General features: G+C 52.5%; 1 protein-coding gene across 1 annotated transcript; it reads left to right on the top strand.

Moving 5' to 3' along the window:
- The first annotated feature begins 15,153 nt into the window (after positions 1-15,153).
- On the top strand, positions 15,154-22,486 carry LOC100501347 (binding). Its single transcript, NM_001196096.1, has 13 exons — positions 15,154-15,480; positions 15,589-15,770; positions 16,064-16,260; positions 16,804-17,012; positions 17,100-17,202; positions 17,561-17,724; positions 19,543-19,681; positions 19,828-20,001; positions 20,076-20,212; positions 20,382-20,696; positions 21,176-21,315; positions 21,614-21,711; positions 21,798-22,486. The coding sequence occupies exons 1-13, from the start codon at positions 15,302-15,304 to the stop codon at positions 22,320-22,322; spliced, it is 2,562 nt and encodes an 853-aa protein (NP_001183025.1). The 5' UTR covers positions 15,154-15,301; the 3' UTR covers positions 22,323-22,486.
- Positions 22,487-24,728: the final 2,242 nt, after the last annotated feature.

Here is a 24,728-nt window from a genome sequence, read left to right as displayed (position 1 = left end):
CTTGGCGTTATCCAAGCCGCTCACCTTATTGTATTCTTCCCTGCACAAGGATGCTAAAAGAACAGTAGTAGCTTGTGCATTTTTATGGATTTGTTCATTGATAAACACAGAATTATCTGAACTATCAAATTGCATTCCATTTTCTACTATCTCCCATATACTTGGATGAAGAGAGAACAAATGGCTACGCATTTTGTGGCTCCAAAATCCGTAGTCCTCTCCATCAAAGTGTGGAGGTTTACCAAGTGGAATGGAAAGCAAATGAGCATTGGAATTATGCGGAATATGAGAATAATCGAAAGAAAAGTTTGAGTTAACCGTTTTCTTTTTCTCCTCGTATTTGTCGTCCTTTTGAGAAGAGGAAGATTCATCGCTGTCGTAGTAGACAATCTTCTTGATGCGCATCTTCTTCTTTCCATCCTTCTTCTTTTGACTCGAGCCGGAGTCATTGGCTTTGTCGTCCCTTGGCTCTTTGAAGATGGATAGGATCAAGTAGCTGAAGAGAAGTACTTGTGAAACACAGAAACCACAGAGAGAAACAACACAGTAGACACAGTGGTTTATCCCGTGGTTCAACCAAGTACAAAACTTGCCTACTCTACGTTGTGGCGTCCTAATGGATGAGGGTTGCACTCAACCCCTCTCAAGTGATCCAATGATCAACTTGAATACCACAATGTTCCTTTTTCTTATCACTTTTCCCATTTGCGAGGAATCTCCACAAGTTGGAGTCTCTCGCCCTTACAACAAATATCAAAGTGAAAGCACTAGAGTAAGGGAGGGAAGCAACACACACAAATCCCAGCAATACGCACACACACAAGCCAAGACTTGAGCTCAAATGAAACACAACAAGTTCACCACTAGAACGGAGCTCAAATCACTAAGAATGTCAATCGAGTGCGCAAAGACGAAGTGTGAATGATCAAGAATGCTCAAAGTATGCTTGGTGTTCTCCTCCATGCGCCTAGGGGTCCCTTTTATAGCCCCAAGGCAGCTAGGAGCCGTTGAGAGCAATCCAGGAAGGCAATTATTGCCTTCTGTCGGGTGGCGCACCGGACAGTCCGGTGTGCCACCGGACAGGCACTGTTCACTGTCCGGTGCAGATTGCTTTCCTAATTTGGCGCAGCCGACCGTTGAAGATTTGGAGCCGTTGGCACACCGGACACAGTCCGGTGTGCACCGGACAATCCGGTGCCCCCATCTGACCGTTGGCTCAGCCACGCGCGGATTGCACGGCCGACCGTTGACGCGGCCGACTGTTGGCTCACCGGACAGTCCGGTGCACCACCGGACAGTCCGGTGATTTTTAGCCGTACACCGCCGACGAATTCTCGAGAGCGGCCAGTTGACCAGAAGCCAGCCTGGCGCACCGGACACTGTCCGGTGCACCACCGGACAGTCCGGTGCACCCAGACTGCGCTAAGTCTTGGCTGCTCCATCCAAGTCTTTTTCCTTTTGTATTTTCTCTGATTCTAGCACTTAGACAAATATGTTACTACACAAAAAACCAATGTACTAAGTCTAGAATCATACCTTATTAGTGATTTGTACTTCATCCACCATTTTGCACAATTTATACTTAAACCATTTGTGTTGGGCACTTAATCACCAAAATACTTAGAAATGGCCCAAGGGCACATTTCCCTTTCAGATATCCCTTGGTGTATGCTTTTCATTGATGATGTAGTTCTAGTAGATGAAAGCTGGGAAGGAGTAAATAGAAAGCTAGAGTTATGGCGTCAGACCCTAGAGTCAAAAGGATTTAGAACTAGCAGGACCAAAACCAAGTATATGAGATGTGACTTTGGTACTACAATTAGTGAGGATGGAGATGTAAGTTTGGGAGGCCGGGTAGTACCAAAGGAGGACACCTTCCATTATTTGAGATCGATGCTACAGAGAGATGGTGATATTGATGAAGATGTTAGCCATAGAATCAAAGCAGGGTGGATGAAATGGTGTCAAGTATCGGGAGTCCTATGCGACAAAAAAGTGTCATAAAGAAAGTCAAGTTCTACAGGACAATGATTAGGCTTGCTATGTTATATGGGGCTGAGTGTTGGACTACTAAGAAACGACATATCCAACAATTAAGTGTCGCAGAGATGCGTATTTTGCATTGGATATATGGGCACACAAGATTGGACCGAGTGAGAAACGATGATATACGCGATTGGCTAGGAGTAGCGCCAATTGAAGAAAAGCTTATTCAACACCGGTTGATATGGTTTGAGTATGTCCACCGGAGACCCAGAGGCACCGGTGCATACAGGCATCATATGACGGGACAATAATGTGAAGAGAGGTAGATGTCGACCAAACTTGACATGGGAGGAGATAATCAAAAGGAACTTGAAGGAATGGAATATCCCAATGGAGTTGTCTTTGGATAGAAGTGCTTGGAAAGAAGCTATCCACGTGCCCGAACCGTGATTTAGGCTTTTTTACTTTTAGTGCTCTCAAAATCCTTTCCTCTTCCCTTTCTCTCTCTTTCTCGTTTTGGTGACATTTTTTGGGTTTCAACTGTAGCTGTCGGGGACCATAATTAGGGGTACCCTCAAGACTCCTAATTCTCAGCTGGTAACCCCCATCAGCACAAAGCTGCAAAGGCCTGATGGGTGCGACTAAGTCAAGGATCGGTCCATTCGAGGGACTCGATCACGCCTCGCCCGAGCCCAGCCTCGGACAAGGGCAGCCGACCCCGGAGGATCTACGTCTCGCCCGAGGCCCCCCTCCAGCAACGGACATACTTTCGGCTCGCCCGAGGCCCAGTCTTCGCCAAGAAGCAACCTTGGCCAAATCACCACGCCAACCGACCAAATCGCAGGGGCATTTAATGCAAAGGTCGACTGACACCTTTATCCTGACGCACGCCCTCCAGTCGACAGAGCCGAAGTGACCGCAGTCACTTTGCCGCTCCACTGACCGGTCTGACAAGAGGACAACACTGCCTGCACCGCCCCGACTGTTGTGCCACTCGATAGAGTGAGGCTGACAGCAGCCAAGTCCGGCCCTAGGCGCCATGGGAAACTCCGCTTCGCCCGACCCCAGGGCTCGGACTCGGGCTTAGCCCCGGAAGACGATGAACTCCGCTTCGCCCGACCCCAGGGCTCGGACTCGGGCTCAGCCCCGGAAGACGACGAACTCCGCTTCGCCCGACCCCAGGGCTCGGACTCGGGCTCAGCCCCGGAAGACGACGAACTCCGCTTCGCCCGACCCCAGGGCTCGGACTCGGGCTCAGCCCCGGAAGACGACGAACTCCGCTTCGCCCGACCCTAGGGCTCAGACTCAGCCCTGGCCTCAGCCGACGGTCTCCGCCTCGCCCGACCCAGGGGCTCGGACTCGACCTCAGCCTCAGAAGACAGACTCGACCTCGACCTCGGAGGAGCCTCCACATCGCCCAACCCAGGGCACGGACCGACCAAGTCAATAGGAGGCGCCATCATTGCCCTACCCCAAGCTGACTCAGGCTACGGGGAACAAGACCGGCGTCCCATCTGGCTCGCTCCGCCAGACAAGTAATGATGGCGCCCCGCACGCTCTATGACGACGGCGGCTCTCAGCCCCCTTACGGAAGCAAGAGGACGTCAGCAAGGACTCGACAGCCCCGACAGCTGTACTTCCGCCAGGCTCTAGCGCTCCTCCGACGGCCACGACACCACACGAACCAGGTGCCAAGACCTCTCCGGCTGCCACAATGGCATGTACTTAGGGTGCTAGCTCTCCTCCGCTAGACACGTTAGCATACTGCTACACCCCCCATTGTACACCTGGATCCTCTCCTTGCGCTTATAAAAGGAAGGACCAGGGCCCTCTTATAGAGGGTTGGCCGCGCGGGGGAAAGGACGGGACAGGCGCTCGCGTGAGGCCGCTCGCTCCCTCCCGCGTGGATGCTTGTAACCCCCTACTGCAAGCGCACCCGACCTGGGCGCGGGACAAACACGAAGGCCGCGGGATTTCCACCTCTCACGCCCGTCTCCCTCCGGCTGCTTTTCCCCCCTTCGCGCTCCGTCTCGCGCCGACCCATCTGGGCTGGGGCACGCGACGACAGTTTACTCGTCGGTCCAGGGACCCCCCGGTCTCGAAACGCCGACAGTTGGCACGCCAGGTAGGGGCCTGCTGCGTGTTGACGAACAGCTTCCCGTCAAACTCCAGATGGGCAGTCTCCAGCAACCTTTCTAGCCCGGGGCAGTGCTCCGTTTTGGGAGTCTTGAGTTCATGTCCCTCGACGGCAGCTACGACATGATACTCCTTCCCCCGCCGTGCGACAACGACAATGGCGGTCGACAGCCCGCCCGCCGGCGGCAGAATCGACGACGTCTTCCCCGCGTGGTGGAAGAACAACATTCGAGCTCACCCCGTCTCCTCCCCCACCGACGGAGGAGGAGGCGGGGCAACCAAGGCCAAGCAGGAGGCGGCACCTCGTCGGCTGTCGAGCAAGTCGACGGCGCCGGTGCCCCAACGGGGGGCACGTCGGGCATCGACCTCGCGTCTGAGACGAAGACGAGCGCCGTCTCCCCGCAACACGCCAATCCCAAGCAAACGGACGACGCCAGCACGCTCACGAAAGGCTTGCTGGGTGTCACCCTCGTACCTGAGACGACGGTGCAGTCAGTCCCTGACGTGACTTCGTCACCGCCCGTCGACCAAGAGGTACCCACTGATTCCCATCTCACGCCTTTTGGATTCAGCCTCGACCCGCCAAGCGACTTCGCTTTGGCGGGCGCTCTCGTAGAGGCGAGTCCAAACCCTCTGGGGTATCGTATGCGGTCACCCTGGGACCGGCTGACGGACGTCTCGACCTACGGGCCCTCGGGGTCCGAGGAAGATGAAGAGCCTGACTTCTGTTGGGATTTCTCCGGACTTGGTAACCCCAGTTCCATGCGGGACTTCATGACCGCATGCGACTACTGCCTTTCCGACTGTTCTAACGGTAGCTGCAGCCTCGGCGACGAGGACTGCGGCCCAAGTCGTGAATGTTTCCACGTCGATCTAGGGGGTCCCTCCGAAGGCAACCATCTTGGTATGCCGGAGAACGGTGATCTCCCTAGGCCTGTGCCTCGCGTTGACATCCTACGGGAGCTAGCTATTGTCCCCGTTCCGGCGGGGGGTCATGACCCACAGCTCGAGCAAATCCGCGGGGTGCAGGCCAGGCTCGACGAGGGAGCAGGAACACTTGAGCCGATCCGCTGGGATGTCGGGCAGGAATGGGCGGGCCAACCTCCGGCCGGAGAAGTGCGTCATCTACCCCAGGGTATCCAGCACCGCATCGCCGATGATGTCAGGGTAAGGCCGCCACCCACTTCCAGTGGAGTCGGCCAGAACCTGGCTGCAGCGACAATGTTTCTCCGCGCGATGTCGGAGCCATCAACCACCGAGGGGCGACGAATTCAGGGAGAGCTCAAGAATCTCCTGGAGGGCGCCGCGGTCCGACAGGCCGAAAGCTCTGGCTCCCGAAGGCAGGGGTACCCCTCGGAACATCGCGCCGCGACTTCCCGATTCATGCGGGAAGCCTCGGTCCACACCGGGCGCACGCGCAACACAGCGCCTGCGGCCCCGGGTCGCCTCGGCAACGAGCACCATCACCGCAACCGTAGGGCCCACCTCGATGAGAGGGTGCACCGAGGCTACCACCCCAGGCGTGGGGGACGCTACGACAGCGGGGAGGATCGGAGTCCCTCGCCCGAACCACCCGGTCCGCAGGCTTTCAGCCGCGCCATACGATGGGCGTCGTTCCCGACCCGGTTCCGAACCCCGACTACTATCATAAAGTATTCGGGGGAGACGAGACCGGAACTGTGGCTCACGGACTACCGGCTGGCCTGCCAACTGGGTGGGACGGACGATGACAACCTCATCATCCGCAACCTCCCCTGTTCCTCTCCGACACCGCTCGCGCCTGGTTGGAGCACCTGCCTCCGGGGCAGATCTCCAACTGGGACGACCTGGTCCAAGCCTTCGCCGGCAATTTCCAGGGCACGTACGTGCGCCCTGGGAACTCCTGGGATCTCCGAAGCTGCCGACAGCAGCCGGGAGAGTCTCTCCGGGACTACATCCGACGATTCTCGAAGCAGCGCACCGAGCTGCCCAACATCACCGATTCAGACGTCATCGGCGCGTTCCTCGCCGGCACCACCTGCCGCGACCTGGTGAGCAAGCTGGGTCGCAAGACCCCCACCAGGGCGAGCGAGCTGATGGACATCGCCACCAAGTTCGCCTCTGGCCAGGAGGCGGTTGAGGCTATCTTCCGGAAGGACAAGCAGCCCCAGGGCCGCCCACCGGAAGATGCCCCCGAGGCGTCAACTCAGCGCGGCGCCAAGAAGAAAGGCAAGAAGAAGTCGCAAGCGAAACGCGACGCCGCCGACGCGGACCTTGTCGCCGCCGCCAAGTACAAGAACCCTCGGAAACCCCCCGGAGGTGCCAACCTCTTCGACAAGATGCTCAAGGAGCCGTGCCCCTATCATCAGGGGCCCGTCAAGCACACCCTTGAGGAGTGCGCCATGCTTCGGCGCCACTTTCACAAGGCCGGGCCACCCGCGGAGGGTGGCAGGGCTCGCGACGACGACAAGAAGGAAGATCACCAGGCAGGAGAGTTCCCCGAGGTCCGCGACTGCTTCATGATCTACGGTGGGCAAGCGGCGAACGCCTCGGCTCGGCACCGCAAGCAAGAGCGTCGGGAGGTCTGTTCGGTAAAGGTGGCGGCGCCAGTCTACCTAGACTGGTCCGACAAGCCCATCACCTTCGACCAAGCCGACCACCCCGACCGCGTGCCGAGCCCGGGGAAATACCCGCTCGTTGTCGACCCCGTCATCGGCGACGTCATGCTCACCAAGGTCCTCATGGACGGAGGCAACAACCTCAACATCATCTACGCCGAGACCCTCGGGCTCCTGCATGTTGATCTGTCCTCGGTCCGAGCAGGCGCTGCGCCTTTCCACGGGATCATCCCCGGGAAACGCGTCTAGCCCCTCGGACAACTCGATCTTCCCGTCTGCTTTGGGACACCCTCCAACTTCCGAAGGGAGACCCTCATGTTCGAGGTGGTCGGGTTCCGAGGAACCTACCACGCAGTACTTGGGAGGCCATGCTACGCGAAGTTCATGGCCGTCCCCAACTACACCTACCTCAAGCTCAAGATGTCGGGCCCCAACGGGGTCATCACCGTCGGCCCCACGTACCGACACGCGTTCGAATGCGACGTGTAGTGCGTGGAGTACGCCAAGGCCCTTGCCGAATCCAAGGCCCTCATCGCCGACCTGGAGAGCCTCTCGAAGGAGGTGCCAGACGTGAAGCGCCACGCCGGCAACTTCGAGCCAGCGGAGACGATTAAATCCGTCCCCCTCGACCCCAGCAGCGACGCCTCCAAGCAGATCCGGATCGGCTCTGAGCTCGACCCCAAATAGGAAGCAGTGCTCGTCGACTTTCTCCGCGCAAACACCGACGTTTTCGCGTGGAGTCCCTCAGACATGCCCGGCATACCGAGGGATCTCGCCGAGCACTCGCTGGATATCCGAGCTGGAGCCCGACCCGTGAAGCAACCTCTGCGCCGATTCGACGAAGAAAAGCGCAGAGCCATAGGCGAGGAGATCCACAAGCTAATGGCGGCAGGGTTCATCAAAGAGGTATTCCATCCCGAATGGCTTGCCAACCCTGTGCTTGTGAGAAAGAAAGGAGGGAAATGGCGGATGTGTGTAGACTACACTGGTCTAAACAAAGCATGTCCGAAGGTTCCCTACCCTCTGCCTCGCATCGACCAAATCGTGGACTCCACTGCTGGGTGCGAAACCCTGTCTTTCCTCGATGCCTACTCAGGGTATCACCAAATCAGGATGAAAGAGTCCGACCAGCTCGCGACTTCTTTCATCACACCCTTCGGCATGTACTGCTATGTCACCATGCCGTTCGGCTTGAGGAATGCGGGTGCGACGTACCAACGGTGCATGAACCATGTGTTCGGCGAACACATTGGCCGAACGGTCGAGGCCTACGTCGATGACATCTTAGTCAAGACGAGGAAAGCCTCCGACCTCCTTTCCGACCTTGAAGTGACATTCCGATGTCTCAAGGCGAAAGGCGTGAAGCTTAATCCCGAGAAGTGTGTCTTCGGGGTTCCCCGAGGCATGCTCTTGGGGTTCATCGTCTCCGAGCGGGGCATCGAGGCCAACCCGGAGAAGATCGCGGCCATCACCGGCATGGGGCCCATCAAGGACTTGAAAGGCGTACAGAGAGTCATGGGATGCCTTGCGGCTCTGAGCCGCTTCATCTCGCGCCTCGGCGAAAGAGGCCTGCCTCTGTACCGCCTCTTAAGGAAGGCCGAGTGCTTCACTTGGACCCCTGAGGCCGAGGAAGCCCTCGGGAACCTGAAGGCGCTCCTTACAAACGCACCCATCTTGGTGCCTCCCGCTGCCGGAGAAGCCCTCTTGATCTACGTCGCCGCGACCACTCAGGTGGTTAGCGCCGCGATTGTGGTCGAGAGACGAGAAGAGGGGCATGCATTACCCGTCCAGAGGCCAGTCTACTTCATCAGCGAGGTACTGTCCGAGACCAAGATCCGCTACCCACAAATCCAGAAGCTGCTGTACGCGGTGATCCTGACGCGGCGGAAGTTGCGGCACTACTTCGAGTCTCATCCGGTAACTGTGGTGTCATCCTTCCCCCTGGGGGAGATCATCCAGTGCCGAGAGGCCTCGGGTAGAATTGCAAAGTGGGCGGTGGAAATCATGGGTGAAGCGATCTCGTTCGCCCCTCGGAAAGCCATCAAGTCCTAGGTCTTGGCGGACTTCGTGGCTGAATGGGTCGACACCCAGCTCCCAACAGTTCTGATCCAACCAGAACTCTGGACCATGTTCTTCGACAGGTCGCTGATGAAGACAGGAGCAGGCGCAGGCCTGCTCTTCATCTCGCCCCTCGGAAAGCACCTACGCTACGTGCTACGCCTCCACTTCCCCGCGTCCAACAATGTGGCTGAGTACGAGGCTCTGGTCAACGGGTTGCGCATCGCCATCGAGCTAGGGGTCCGACGCCTCGACGTTCGCGGTGACTCGCAACTCGTCATCGGCCAAGTCATGAAGAACTCCCACTGCCGCGACCCGAAGATGGAAGCCTACTGCGATGAGGTTCGGCGCCTGGAAGACAAGTTCTACGGGCTCGAGCTCAACCACATCGCCCGACGCTACAACGAGATTGCGGACGAGCTGGCTAAAATAGCCTCGGGGCGAACAACGGTTCCCCTGGACGTCTTCTCTCGAGACCTGCATCAACCCTCCGTCAAGACCGACGATACGCCCGAGCCCGAGAAGGCCTCGACACAGCCCGAGACACCCTCGGCTCAGTCCGAGGCACCCTCGGCCCAACCCGAGGCACCCTCGGCTCGGCCCAAGGTACCCTCGGCCCCCGAGGGTGAGGCACTGCGCATCGAGGAGGAGCGAAGCGGGGTCACACCTAATCGAAACTGGCAGACCCCGTACCTGCAATATCTCCACCGAGGAGAGCTACCCCTCGACCGAGCCGAAGCTCGGCGGTTGGCGCGGCGCGCCAAGTCGTTTGTCTTGCTGGGGGACGAGAAGGAACTCTACCACCTCAGCCCCTCAGGAATCCTCCAGCGATGCATTTCCATCGCCGAAGGCCAGGAGCTCCTACAAGAGATACACTCGGGGGCTTGCGGCCATCACGCAGCACCTCGAGCCCTTGTTGGAAACGCCTTCCGACAAGGTTTCTACTGGCCGACGGCGGTGGCCGACGCCACTAGAATTGTCCGCACCTGCGAAGGGTGTCAGTTCTACTCAAGGCAGACCCACCTGCCCGCTCAGGCTCTGCAGACGATACCCATCACCTGGCCTTTTGCTGTGTGGGGTCTGGACCTCGTCGGCCCCTTGCAGAAGGCACCTGGGGGCTACACGCACCTGTTGGTCGCCATCGACAAATTCTCCAAGTGGATCGAGGTCCGACCCCTAAACAGCATCAGATCCGAACAGGCGGTGGCGTTCTTCACCAACATCATCCATCTCTTTGGGGTCCCGAACTCCATCATCACCGACAACGGCACCCAGTTCACCGGCAGAAAGTTCCTGGACGTCTGCGACGATCACCACATCCGGGTGGACTGGGCCGCCGTGGCTCACCCCATGACGAATGGGCAAGTAGAGTGTGCCAACAACATGATTCTACAAGGACTCAAGCCTCGGATCTACAACGACCTCAACAAGTTCGGCAAGCGATGGATGAAGGAACTCCCCTCGGTGGTCTGGAGTCTGAGGACAACGCCGAGCCGAGCCACGGGCTTCACGTCGTTCTTTCTAGTCTATGGGGCCGAGGCCATCTTGCCCACAGACTTAGAACACGGTTCCCCGAGGACGGGGGCCTACGCCGACCAAAGCAACCAAGCTAATCGAGAAGACTCGCTGGACCAGCTGGAAGAGGCTCGGGACATGGCCTTACTACACTCGGCGCGGTACCAGCAGTCCCTGCGACGCTACCACGCCCGAGGGGTCCGGTCCCGAGACCTCCAGGTGGGCGACCTGGTGCTTCGGCTGCGACAAGACGCCCGAGGGCGGCACAAGCTCACACCTCCCTAGGAAGGGCCATTCGTCATCGCCAAAGTTCTGAAGCCCGGAACGCACAAGCTGGCCAACAGTCAAGGCGAGGTCTACAACAACGCTTGGAACATCCAACAGCTACGTCGCTTCTACCCTTAAGATGCTTTCAAGTTGTTCGTATACCTCGTTCCCACGCAAAGTTTAGTCGTCAAGGAAGGGTCAGCCTTGCCTCGGCAAAGCCCGACCCTCCCTCGGGGGCTAAAAGGGGGGAACCCCCTCTGCGTCGAAATTTTCCTCGAAAAAAGATCCTTTCTGCTAGAATGTCTTTCGTGCTTTTCGACTACTTTAAAAGTGGATCCTGAAAACGACGGAGTACACGTAAGCAGCCAAGGCTGACCGAGTCGAGGGACTCCTACGCCTCCGGAATACGGATACCTCACTCATCACCTTCTGCGATAAGTAACTCGCGTTCGGATAAGTGATTCCGCGGACCGAACAAGTCTTCACGCTCGAAAGCTCCTCTGCCGAAGCGATCCTTCGGGCCTTCTCGACTGCGTCGGTGACAGAACCCTATGGACGGGTAAGAGTGCGCATAAGCGGCAAGGCCGACCGAGCCGATGGATTCCTACGCCTCCGGGATACGGATACCTCACTCATTGCTTTCCGTGAAAAGCAACTCTCGCTCGCACAGACAATTCTGTTACCAACAAAGAAGTCCAGATACTCGAAACAAGAGGAAAAGAAGCGCAGCTTTACAACACGACGATGGTGTGTTTGGGCCTCGGCGGCCGCAGAAAACACACGCTACAAGATAATCCGATCCTGCAGGCTCGGATCTTGACAGTTGAAGGGAGCAGCAGCACCCTCGGCGTCAACTACACCTTCGGCGAGGTCCGACCCAGCCTCGGACGGCGACGCGGTCGGAGGATCTCCACTCTGAAGGGCGGGTAGCCATGCAGGCGGCATGCAACCGCGCCAAGTGGGTGCACCCCTCCGACTTCCAGCGCACCCAGCATGGGGGCCCAGGCCCACGCATCATGCAACCGGCGCGCCGGTTGCTACGTGCAAGCAACTGCACCGCCACTCGCACCACTACCACGCCTCCTCGACTGCGGAACCAGTACCGCGACTCAAGGCAACCTTGCGTACGACCCAGCAGTGCCAGCCAGGCGCGACGGTCAATATGGCCAAAAATGGGCCGACAGTAATGGCGGTGGCAGGCGGGCAGGAGCAGCGGTCACGTCGTCAGCCATGCTCACGTCCCATCCAGGGACAGCGAGAGAAACCTCTCTCACGGTGTGAAGAAGGCGCGCCCGTGTTCCGTTCCTCGAACGGCTCACGCACGCGCAACGGCCGCCTCGCGAACCACTCGCCCCGTCGCATTAACTCCGCGGCAGGACAGGCGGCGCCTCTGGCAGGGGAAGCGAGCGATGCTTCGCCTTCGCCATAATGACCGCGTCAAAAAAGGTACACCACGTCATTCGATTTCGTATCCTTTTCCTTTTCCTCTTTCTCTCTCTTACAATATGGACCGGGAAAGGGGGATACCCCGAAAAGGATCCTTCTCCGTGAAGGAAACAGGCCCCGAGCCTCACTACTGATCAGAGGTTCGAAGGCTGGCCCCTCGGAGGGGTTTAACAGCCGCCTCAGAGCGCGTGAGCTCCACACCCACTACTGGTTAGAGGTTCGAAGGCCGGCCCCTCGGAAGGGTTCAACGGCCGCTTCAGGCACTCGGGCTCCGCGCCCATTACTGATCAGGGGTTCGTAGGCTGGCCCTCGAAGGGTTCACAGCCGCCTCAGACATAGAGCGAGGGATGACCCTGGGTACGTTCGATACATAACCAAGGCTCGGGCTACGCTCCCGAGGTACCCTAGGATATTTCCGAGACCAGCGGGAACGATCTTGTAACGGAATCCCATCAGAGGGAGGCATCGAGCCCTCGGATCCCGTCGACAGGGGACCGGGTCCGACAGATCACCCGCAGGTACTTTTGAGCGCGCCTCCGGGCCTCTAGCCGACCCCTAACAAATGGGGCATGGGCGTCCACTCGGATTACCCGCCAGCAGCTCACCGGAGACACCATGTTCGGCGCCCTCCGAGGGCAACATGGCGCTTTCCCCCCTCCTCCTTGCGGAAAGGCGACGCAGGGGCGTATGTAAAAAAGTCGAGTCTATCCCTGACCGTCCTCTCGCCCTGTGCAGAGGCTCGGGGGCTGCTCTCGCAAACCCGGCTCCGGCCAAACCGTTGACAGCGTCAACATACCAGCCCGAGAACTTGGGACCCGACCGTGCACCCGGGCTACGACCAGCTCGCATGAGGGAACGACTAGACCAGCCGAAGCATTGCGCGAGGCATTAAGACCTCGGAGGAGTCAAACCACTCCTCCGAGGCCTCGGGGGCTACACCCGGCGGGTGCGCTCGTGCGCACCCGCCGGAACAAAATGCAACCGAGAAAGGCTGGTCCCCTTGCAAAAAAGTGCGACAAAAGCCTCCAAGCGAGTATTAACACTCCCTTCGAGGCTCGAGGGCTACTGTCGGGGACCATAATTAGGGGTACCCTCAAGACTCCTAATTCTCAGCTGGTAACCCCCATCAGCACAAAGCTGCAAAGGCCTGATGGGTGCGACTAAGTCAAGGATCGGTCCATTCGAGGGACTCGATCACGCCTCGCCCGAGCCCAGCCTTGGACAAGGGCAGCCGACCCCGGAGGATCTACGTCTCGCCCGAGGCCCCCCTCCAGCAACGGACATACTTTCGGCTCGCCCGAGGCCCAGTCTTCGCCAAGAAGCAACCTTGGCCAAATCGCCACGCCAACCGACCAAATCGCAGGGGCATATAATGCAAAGGTGGCCTGACACCTTTATCCTGACGCACGCCCTCCAGTCGACAGAGCCGAAGTGACCGCAGTCACTTCGCCGCTCCACTGACCGGTCTGACAAGAGGACAGCGCCGCCTGCGCTGCCCCGACTACTGTGCCACTCGACAAAGTGAGGCTGACAGCAGCCAAGTCCAGCCCTAGGCGCCATGGGAAACTCCGCTTCGCCCGACCCCAGGGCTCGGACTCGGGCTCAGCCCCGGAAGACGACGAACTCCGCTTCGCCCGACCCCAGGGCTCGGACTCGGGCTCAGCCCCGGAAGACGACGAACTCCGCTTCGCCCGACCCCAGGGCTCGGACTCGGGCTCAGCCCCGGAAGACGACGAACTCCGCTTCGCCTGACCCCAGGGCTCGGACTCGGGCTCAGCCCCGGAAGACGACGAACTCCGCTTCGCCCGACCCCAGGGCTCGGACTCGGGCTCAGCCCCGGAAGACGACGAACTCCGCTTCGCCTGACCCCAGGGCTCGGACTCAGCCCTAGCCTCAGCCGACGGTCTCCGCCTCGCCCGACCCAGGGGCTCGAACTCGACCTCAGCCTCAGAAGACAGACTCGACCTCGACCTCGGAGGAGCCTCCACATCGCCCAACCCAGGGCACGGACCGACCACGTCAACAGGAGGCGCCATCATTATCCTACCCCAAGCTGACTCAGGCTACGGGGAACAAGACCGACGTCCCATCTGGCTCGCTCCACCAGACAAGTAATGATGGTGCCCCACACGCTCTATGACGACGGCGGCTCTCAGCCCCCTTACGGAAGCAAGAGGACGTCAGCAAGGACTCGACAACCCCGACAGCTGTCCTTCCGCCAGGCTCCAGCGCTCCTCCGACGGCCACGACACCACACGAACCGGGTGCCAAGACCTCTCCGGCTGCCACAATGGCATGTACTTAGGGCGCTAGCTCTCCTCCGCTAGACACGTTAGCACACTGCTACACCCCCATTGTACACCTGGATCCTCTCTTTGCACTTATAAGAGGAAGGACCAGGGCCCTCTTACAGAGGGTTGGCCGCGTGGGGGAAAGGACGGGACAGACGCTCACGTGAGGCCGCTCGCTCCCTCCCGCGTGGACGCTTGTAACCCCCTACTGCAAGTGCACCCGACCTGGGCGCGGGATAAACACGAAGGCCGCGAGATTTCCACCTCTTACGCCCGTCTCCCTCCGGCTGCCTTTCCCCCCTTCGCGCTCCGTCTCGCGCCGACCCATCTGGGCTGGGGCACGCGGCGACAGTTTACTCGTCGGTCCAGGGACCCCCCGGTCTTGAAACGCCGACAGTAGCCTACCCCAACTTGCTTGAGACTAAAAGGCTATGTTGATGTTGATGATGATGTAGGGAGGGGATACATTTTATGAATTGGATGCATGCCCTAGTTGGTCATGCCAGAATTTGGCCATTCTCAAATCAGGTCATTTTTTTACTCCAAATCTTGGCCTACAACCAAATATGATATGTCAAACTTTGGTTTTGATATTTGTTGGCACATGATCAATTTTAGCCCTATATATTTTCGTTTTTTATATAACCGCCTATTCAGAAAAGAAAAAAAGAACCATTATTTCTGATTCTTTCAACCGCCGTTTCAAAATTCCCAAGGGCAAGTAGAGAAGAATCGAATGCTGTGATTATAATCCAATCGAATCCAAAGAAGAAGAAAAAAATAAGGCCTTTCCGGCCCGGTTATAGTATTCAGCAGGCCCGGTTCAGGACCAAACCAGCGGCCCACCAGACCAAGCACGCTTTCTTCTTCCTCTACTCGCGCCGCCGCGTCTCAAGTCTCAACGCTGCGCCAAAACGGCAAAACCCTACCCTGACCTGAACCCCAAACCCGCCGCGCCTCCTCCTTTCTCGTACTGCAATTCGGGACTAGCCGCCGCCAGTCTCGATGGGGAAGAGGAGCGGCAGCAGTAGGAAGGACAAGAACAAGGTCATTCTCCCACCGGAGCTGCCGCCGGAAATACACGACGATGAGGTGGATGTCAGCGAGGAAGACATCGAGTTCTATGCCACCGACAGCAGTAACGTTACACCCTTCCGCCACTTCGACAAGAAGTCCATCGACAGGTTGGTGTCGCTGGGCTCCGGGACGCTGCGCCTCCCAATTCCTCACTTCCCTCCCTTGTTGTTGCATTGCTGTTGATTGAGCGTAGAATTTCCATTTGGTTCGTGAAGGTATGTCGGGAGGGTTGCCGGGCGCGACGAGGGCGAGGTCGAGCGCCTCTACGAAGAGCGCCAGAAGCGGAAGGCCACAGAATCGTCGGGGAGACCCCGCGAGGATGATGATTATTTGGAGGTCGACCCCGTCGACGCACTCCCCACCAAGACGCTGCAAGGGGAGCTCGTCTACAATAGAGGTAAACCGTTCGTGGTTCCAGTAGATACACAATGCCAGTGGCTAATCATAACTATCAAGTCCGAGTTTCTAGTAACGTGATTATTGTAACGACTTTTTAACCTGTGCAAAACTGGAATGTCCTGTAAATTGTAATGCACTTGCAGTTAATAAAACATGTTATCACTTGCAAATGACATTTTTACACATTGGCGTCCGATTATTGAAGAATAATGACGGTGTGTTTTTTCAATTTTGTTCTGTTTATGGTGTAATAGTCACATAATTTTGTAACATGTATGTCATGACATGCAGCTAAGAAAGCAAGGTCTGAAGACAATTCCGGCAGTGTTAAGACTAAAGCTCAAGAGAATGGTGCAAATGCCAAGACAAATACTAAAAAAGATGAATCAAAGGGAAAATCTAAAAACAAAAAGGGAGATGATAATAAAGTGAAAAATATTCAATCCCAAACTGAAGTTCCAAAGGGACAACTACACTCAAATGTGCTGGTATTACTTCTGTTCCTTTTTATAAATATGCATCAGTCAAAATTCATTTTTGAAATCTCTTTTCTAGTTGCTCACTTACTCTAGTTCATTTTAGGGCTCAGGGTGTGTTGGTAGAATAAGTATACCAGTTTCTTGGTTCCTTTCTTTAGAGTAAGGATGTATATATCTGATCATACTATTGTCATGAAGCATGATTGTAATGGATTTTCTATGTTTGGTAGTAAATATGTAAGTATATTAGGCATATTCAACCTCAAGTAAGATATAGAAAGTGGTTTGTATGTACCCCAAACTGAAGGCTCGACAACTCGATGTTGACATAAGAATCATTCACAAAAAAACATAAAATACTATAGGCTGAATAAAACAGAAGATTTTGAGCCAAATTAACTATTTCGCCCATTTTTATCAAAGGTTGGGTCAATCTAACAAACTGCAGAAGTTTTAGTCTGGGAATGTTCTACTGATTTACCATAATCTCTACATTTTCTAATCAAAATTAATTCCCTCACATACCTTTTTACTATGCATGACACATGGCAGGAGGAAGTGAAGGAGGAACTTTCAGCTGAGGAATTATTCGAAAAAAAGAAGGCTCAACTTGCTGAACTGGGGATGTCTATGCTTGAAGATCCTGAGTCGAACATTAGATCTCTGAATGATATGCTAAGTATAAGCAATGACAGAGACCAAAAGGTTGTTAAACTTGGTGTGATGTCTTTGCTTGCTGTGTTTAAGGACGTTATTCCAAGGTATGTTGCAGTTAATTTTTGTTATATACCTTGGCTGGATTTGTTTCTTCCCAAGTCACTTATGCATGTTTTTTATGCACACTTCAGTTATCGGATTAGGCAGCTGACAGAAAAGGAGCTAGCAGTAGAAGTTTCGAAAGAAGTGAAGAAGACAAGATATTATGAGTACACACTTATTCGCTGCTACAAGGTCATGCTTTGGGTGTCCTTCATGCACAGTGATTTTTTTTCTGTCCATGAGCCCATGAACTATGCTAAAAGTAGATACTCCATCCATCCCAAAATATTAGTCATTTTAGCATTTTAATAGATCCATATAATACTCAATGTATGTGTTATATATATATATATATATAATATAATATGTCTAGATTCATTGTCATCCATTTGAATAGACAAAATTCAAGGGCTAAAACGACTAATATTTTGGGACGGAGGGAGTATTATTTACATACTGATTTGAACTGTTCTTCACCTTCGATTTTGGTGTTCTGGATATCTTCCAAAATTCTGATGGCCGAAGTTGGTTTTCTTTTGTGAATTTTCAGGCCTACCTGCAGAAATTGATATCGTTGGAGAAGCAGCCCTACTTTTATACTGTGGCTGTTCGTTGCATGTGTGCTTTATTAGACACTGCCCCACATTTTAACTTCCGTGAAAGCCTATTGGCTAGTGTGGTAAAAAATTTAAGCTCCTCAGATGATGTAGTAAGGTAAATACTCATTTTGCGTGTCAGTGTCAAGTCTTTGCCTGATCTGTTTTTTATTGATTAGATACAAATGTTTTCTCGATTAACATAGGACTACATCAAGTTTCAGCTTTGAGCCCTTATCTATTTGCCTTAGTGATAGATGAGGTCACGAGAGATATACACGGACTCAAGGAGATATCCCTTGGTGTATGCTTTTTGCTGACGATGTAGTTCTAGTAGATGAAAGCCGGGAAGGAGTAAACATGAAACTAGAGTTATGACGTCAGACCCTAGAGTCAAAAGGATTTAGAATTAGCAGGACCAAAATCGAGTATATGAGATGTGACTTTGGTACTACAATTAGTGAGGATGGAGATGTAAGCTTGGGAGGCCAGGTAGTACCAAAGGACACCTTCCATTATTTGGGATCGATGCTACAAAGAGATGATGATATTGATGAAGATGTTAGCCATAGAATCAAAGCGAGATGGATGAAATGGCGTCAAGCATTGGGAGTCCTATGTGACAAGAGAGTGCCACAGATGTTGGAAGACAAGTTCTACAGGATAGCGATTAGGTCTGCTATGTTATATGGGGTTGAGTGTTGGCCGACTAAGGAACGACATATCCAATAACTAAGTGTCACAGAGATGCGTATGTTGTGCTGGATATGTCGGCACACAAGATTGGACCGAGTGAGAAACGATGACATACGTGACCGACTAGGAGTAGCGCCAATTGAAGAAAAGCTTATTCAACACCGGTTGAGATGGTTTGGGCATGTCCACTGGAGACCGTCAGAGGCACCGGTGCATAGAGGCATCATAAGACGGGACAATAATGTGAAGAGAGGTAGAGGTCGACCAAACTTGACATGGGAGGAGGCAATCAAAAGGGACTTGAAGAAATAGAATATCCCAATGGAGCTGTGTTTGGATAGAAGTGCTTGGAAAAAAGCTATCTACGTGCCCGAACCGTGATTAGACCTTTTTCCTTTCAGTGCTCTCAAAAGCTTTTCCCCTCTCCTTTCTCTCTATTTTTGGTGACATCTTGTTGGGTTTCAAGTTTCAACTCTAGCCTACCCCAACTTGCTTGGGACTAAAAGGCTATGTTGATGTTGATGATTAGATACACCATGGTGCTAGGTAGCTAGGGGTGACATTGGGCTCTAAATTTCACACTATAAAATTTAAGGATAGGATCCGATTAGGATCGGGCTCTATTTCTATTCATTTTTAATTTAGAGCCCTAACGAATTGTGAAGAAACATTTGGATCATGATCCATTACCACCCCTATAGGTAGCAGAATGACTTTATTGGTTCATCTTACAATGTTTGAGCTTCTGGGCAGCTTCTTAGCATGAAAAGCCAGAAGTTGAAATAAACATCTAACTTTTTGGATTAGCTTCAGCTCAGAAAAGTTGAGTTTATATGGGAAGCTGAAAAGCCTGGTTTTGTGGACTTTTTGTAGCTTCCTGAGTTTATAAAGCTAATAACATCATCAAAAAGCTATCATGGTCTTCTTTGCATCAAAAGACCAACAACAACTTTTCAGAAAAAGCTGCAGCTCAAACAAACATGCCCTAAGTTGTATGCGAGTTTCCTTCTTTCCTTAACTGAAAAGGATAGGGGGTACAAATAATTTATTTGAGCAAATATACCATATCCAATAGCACTAATTGTGTTGTTTGATGTTATTCCTTGACAGCATTCTCTTAGTAATTAGTAAACCAAGGAGTATTTCATGTGATAGTAATGTACACAATTTTTACTCCGGCACAGTTTAGTAGTCCATTGGTTCATTGAAGTACTCCACATATACCTAATTCTCCTTGTAGGAAAATGTGTTGTGAAGCAATAAGATCATTATTTATAAATGAAGGAAAACATCGTGGTGAGGCAACAATAGAAGCAGTTAGGTTGATTGCAGATCATGTGAAGCTCAATGATTGCCAACTTCATCCTGATAGCATTGAGGTATGGTGATTATCGCCTGTCTTATTTATCGTATATATTTAATAATGTTCATTTTGTACCTTTTTCATGCAGCTTATTTCTAAAAGAAACCGCACATGGTTCAATATCCTATCATTGCTGACTATGTACTGGGATGTTTATCTTAGGTCTTCCTGTCTTTGAGATTTGATGAAGATATTGGAAAAGATGAGATTCAGGAGGAAAAGGTGAAACCAAAGAGGAATAAACGTTGGCAAAAAAATCAGGAGGTTCCGAAGCAATTGCCAGTTAATGATAAGAAGAAAACCAGACAGGAACTGATCTCAAAAGCTAGAAAGGAGGTAATATCAGATAAGACATCATTTACTGGAAGGCTGTATGAGTTCGTATAATCATTTCCATTGTATTTTTCCAGGTTGATGCAGACCTTAGAGCAGTTTCCTTCACTCTTGACCCGAAGGAGAGAAAAGGGATACAAAAAGAAACACTTTCTGCTCTGTTTGAGACTTACTTCCGCATTCTGAAGCATAGTATGGCCGCTTCAAATTCAAGGTCTGTCTTTGGTTTCTTTAGTTGTGTCATAACTAATGATTCCTTTGTGGAATTATGTGGTCTGCCTTTTGTTTTGGATTTGACATATGCTGATTTAATGGCATGAAATTTCACTTCATTTTGGAATGAAGTTACTGTCTGACAGTCATTCTATCGTTAAAAATTTCAGGACTAAGGTGAATAATGTTTCCCCTGGTGGCTCACACCCACTTCTCACTCCATGCCTGGAGGGTTTAGGGAAATTTTCACATTTAATTGATTTGGATTTCATGGGTGAACTTATATCTTGCCTCAAGAAGCTTTCTGGGTATAGTGACCGACAAGACGAAATTCCCAATGATAATGCACTGTCTGTCTCAGAACGTCTGCAGTGCTGCATAGTTGTGTTTAAAGTCTGGAGGAGCAACCTTGAGGCACTGAATGTGGATCTGCAGGATTTCTTTGTGCAGCTCTATAACCTCATACTGGAGTATCGGCCTGACAGGTTTTGTTTCCTTACTCTTGATGATAGTTATAAGGAAGAACTACCTATAGTTATCATTTGTTGAACAATCCAAGATAACCTGTTAATGTATTATTCTTTTCAAACAAAGGTACTATTGGCAGATAGCAAAGTGTTATCACTAACCATCGCATGCTGAAAATGCCTATCATGCGCTCCATACATTTTTATCTTGCCCCCCCCCCCCCCCCCCCCCAACCCAAAAAAAACATTGTACAATCTCGACGAATGATAGTATTATGTCCATGCCTATTTTTGAATTTTCAATAATGTAGAGACAATGGTATACACTAAATATTTCCATGGTGATAGTTATCCTCTTTATTTTTTCATCCGTGTCTTGGTATTTGTGCCATTTTTCAATATATTTTGGATAATTGTAGGGATCATTTTCCTTGAATTAGCTTATGTAGTTATTAAGTTGTCCTGTACCGTGAAAATACTTTTTCTGTTACATTCAGGGATCATGGCGAGGTATTGGCTGATGCGCTGAAGACACTTCTTTGGGAAGGCAGACAGCATGATATGCTAAGAGCCGCTGCTTTCATCAAACGATTAGCCACATTTGCTCTCTCATTTGGCTCTGCAGAAGCAATAGCAGGTTTGTTCTGGAGGTCTGGTTTTTGTTTGCCCCATCCTTATTTAGCTGATGCCTGCGAAGCTTCTATAACATTCAAGATGATTGATATTAATAAGGGTGGGTTGCACGGGACACTCGTCAGGACTCAGGAGTACTTGTCTCTATTTAGTTTGAGCGTTGGTACAATAAGTATAGTATTGTATCAAACATGCTTGAATACATTTCATTACTGACTAGTGTTATGGGATTAGTTATCAAGCATAATCTTTCCTCTTCTGTTTAATGTCATAATTGTTTACATGTTTGATGATTATTTCAGCATTGGTCACACTGAAGCATCTCCTCCAAAAAAACAGCAAGTGCCGCAATATGTTGGAAAATGATTCTGGTGGCGGTTCTCTGTCTTGCTTAGTTGCGGTATATGTGTTCCCATGTTCTTTTCTCCATAACTCTATATCGACTTTGTGTTCCTTTGATCATGTTACCCCTCGTCTTTTATCCAGAAATACAACCCCGAAGCTACGGATCCATATCTGAGTGGTGCACTCGCTTCAGTCCTCTGGGAGCTCAGCCTCCTAGAGAAGCATTATGACATCTCAGTTTCCTCGATGGCTTCGAATATCTTGAGTATGGCAAACCTGAATCCCACCCAGAACCCAGTTCCTATCTTGAACGTGAACCCTCTTGAAGCGTACAGAGACCTGTCATTGGAAAGGGAACTATCAAAACCGGCTAGCAAAGCATTGCCACTGAACCTCAAAAGGAAGCGGCGTGCCAAGGAGTTTGTTGCGCTAAGCCCAGATGTGCTTCAGAAGGCAGATTGCTCGGTGGACAAAGACGAGCTCGAAGAGAAGCTGCAGAGCCATTTCTCCGTGCTAAGAGGCATCTCTGAGAATGAGAGGTTGAGGGCAGAGCTGAACCACACACTGTCATCCATAAACATGTACAAGGAGTACAAGAAGCAGAAAAGGAAAAACATGAAAGTTAAGACCGGAAGGAAAAAAAACAGCAAGGCTTTAGCCGTTTAAGGCTTTAGCCGTCTTATCTGTTCCGGAGGTCTTTGCGCTCGACCGGTGGATGGGTGTAATTTTCAGTTTTTTTTGGGCATATTTCCCATTGACTACTATAGTGCAGTTTTCTGCCACCCTTTTGCCGTTTCTGCACACCACACTATGAAAGACTTGTTTGCATTTGTGATTTTGGGAAATGGTTTAGGGAAGTTGTAGTTTTTCCCCATTTTTCTCAGTTTCTCTATACGATTTTGAGGGGAAAGCGGATAGATTCTTCCCTAACGCATTATACATTGATATTCACTTTTATCATTCTCTTATTTTAAGTCTTGTCGGTTACATAAGATTGGAGTAGATTTAGAAGGTTGAATCCTTTCTATTCAAAATAGCAAAGGAAGAGATTTAACCCTCTCTAATTTTTTTAACTGAATAAACACTTAGGATTTATTTGGTTAGAACTGAATTAAGAAGGATTGTTTGGTTAGAAGTGAATTGAGAAATATTAAAGGTAATTAAATCTATTTATATTCAATTGAATAGAAGGGATTTAATTACCTTTAGTTAAAAGACGCAAGGGATTCGAGCCCTACTCGCGTTTCTGTGAGCATGAGCCTGTCCGCGTGTAACACCTGGCGGACCGGACCCAAAATTGTTCTTCAAACGAGCTCTGAGCGTTCCGTGTAGCCCTCCTGTCCGCTGTGTGGTGACCGGCTGCTCGCCTCCCTCTCCTCCTTCCGACCTCGCCGCCTCCCTCCATAAACCCTAAACCCTCCACTAGCCGAAGCTACTACCGCGGCCGCAGCAGAGGTCGCGACGACGAACGCTGAAGAAGCGCCGGCGAGGGAGAGCTCCGACGAGTCCTCTCTGTCGGCCAGGTCGTCGGTGCCGAGCGCGGGGGCGTCGTGCAGCTCGCGGGACCAGTCCACCGAGCGACTGCTAGAGGCGGACGCAACCCTCGCGCGAAAGAAGATGGTGATCAGCAAGAGACACCAATTGTGATCAAATCAATTGTAACCGAGGCAAGAGACACCAATTGTAACCGAGGCAAGAGACACCAATTGTGTGGTGGTCCTTGCGGGGACTTTGTGTCCCGTTTGATTGAGAAGAGAAGCTCACTCGGTCTAAGAGACCGTTTGAGAGAGGGAAAGGGTTGAAAGAGACCCGGTCTTTGTGACTACCTCAACGGGGATTAGGTTTGCAAGAACCAAACCTCGGTAAAACAAATCCTTGTGTCTCACTCCTTATTTTCTTACGATTTGTTTTTCGCCCTCTCTCTCGGACTCGTTAATATTTCTAACGCTAACCCGGCTTGTAGTTGTGCTTAAGTTTAATAAATTTCAGATTCGCCCTATTCACCCCCCTCTAGGCGACTTTCAATTGGTATCTGAGTCCGGTGCTTCATTAGAGCTTAACCGCTCGAAGTGATGTCGGGAGATCACGCCAAGAAGATGGTGATCAGCAGTGAGAAGACCGCTACAAGCCACGAGAAGGCTCCATCAAGGGAGTCCGGCAACAAGAAGAAGGATGGATCCCCTTCACGCATTCGATCGCACAAGAGTGGCGAGAAGAAGAAGAAAATGAAGAAGGTGGTCTGCTACGAGGCTGACTCTTCATCGCCCTCTACATCCGGATCCGACGCCGCGTCCGTCACTTCTAAGCGCCAAGAGCGCAAGAAGTATAGTAAGATCCGCCTACGCTATCCCCGCATTCCTAAGCATACTCCATTACTTTCTGTCCCATTAGGCAAACCACCGACGTTTGACGGTGAAGATTATTCTAGGTGGAGTGATATGATGAGATATCACCTAACCTCACTCCACAAAAGCATATGGGATGTTGTTGAGTTTGGTGTACAGGTACTGTCGGCGTTTCGAGACCGAGGGGTCCCTAAGCCGACGAGTGAGTGTGCCGCGTGCCCCAGCCCAGATGGGTCGAGCGTGTGGGCGAGCGCGAAGGGGGGAGAGCGAGGCGGCCGGAGACGGGCATGAGAGAGGTGGAAATCCCGCGGCCTTCGTGTTCGTCCCGCGCCCAGGTCGGGTGCGCTTGCAGTAGGGGGTTACAAGCGTCCACGCGGGTGAGGGAAGCGAGCGGCCCCAAGAGAGCGCCTGTCCCGCCCTCGTCCCCGCGCGGCCAACCTTCTCTAAGAAGGCCCTGGTCCTTCCTTTTATAGGCGTAAGGAGAGGATCCAGGTGTACAATGGGGATGTAGCAGGGTGCTACGTGTCTAGCGGAGGGAGAGCTAGCGCCCTAAGTACATGCCAATGTGGCAGCCGGAGAGATCTTGGCACCCTGCTGGTGTGATGTCGTGGCTGTCGGAGGAGCAACGGAGCCTGGCGGAGGGACAGCTGTCGGAGCGGTTGAGTCTTTGCTGACGTCCCCCTGCTTCTGTAAGGGAGCTGAGAGCCGTCGTCGTCACAGGGCTAGC

Source organism: Zea mays, chromosome 1 (genome assembly GCF_902167145.1).
Source record: "Zea mays cultivar B73 chromosome 1, Zm-B73-REFERENCE-NAM-5.0, whole genome shotgun sequence".
Lineage (NCBI taxonomy): Eukaryota > Viridiplantae > Streptophyta > Magnoliopsida > Poales > Poaceae > Zea > Zea mays.
This window is presented reverse-complemented; position numbering and strand designations above follow the sequence as displayed.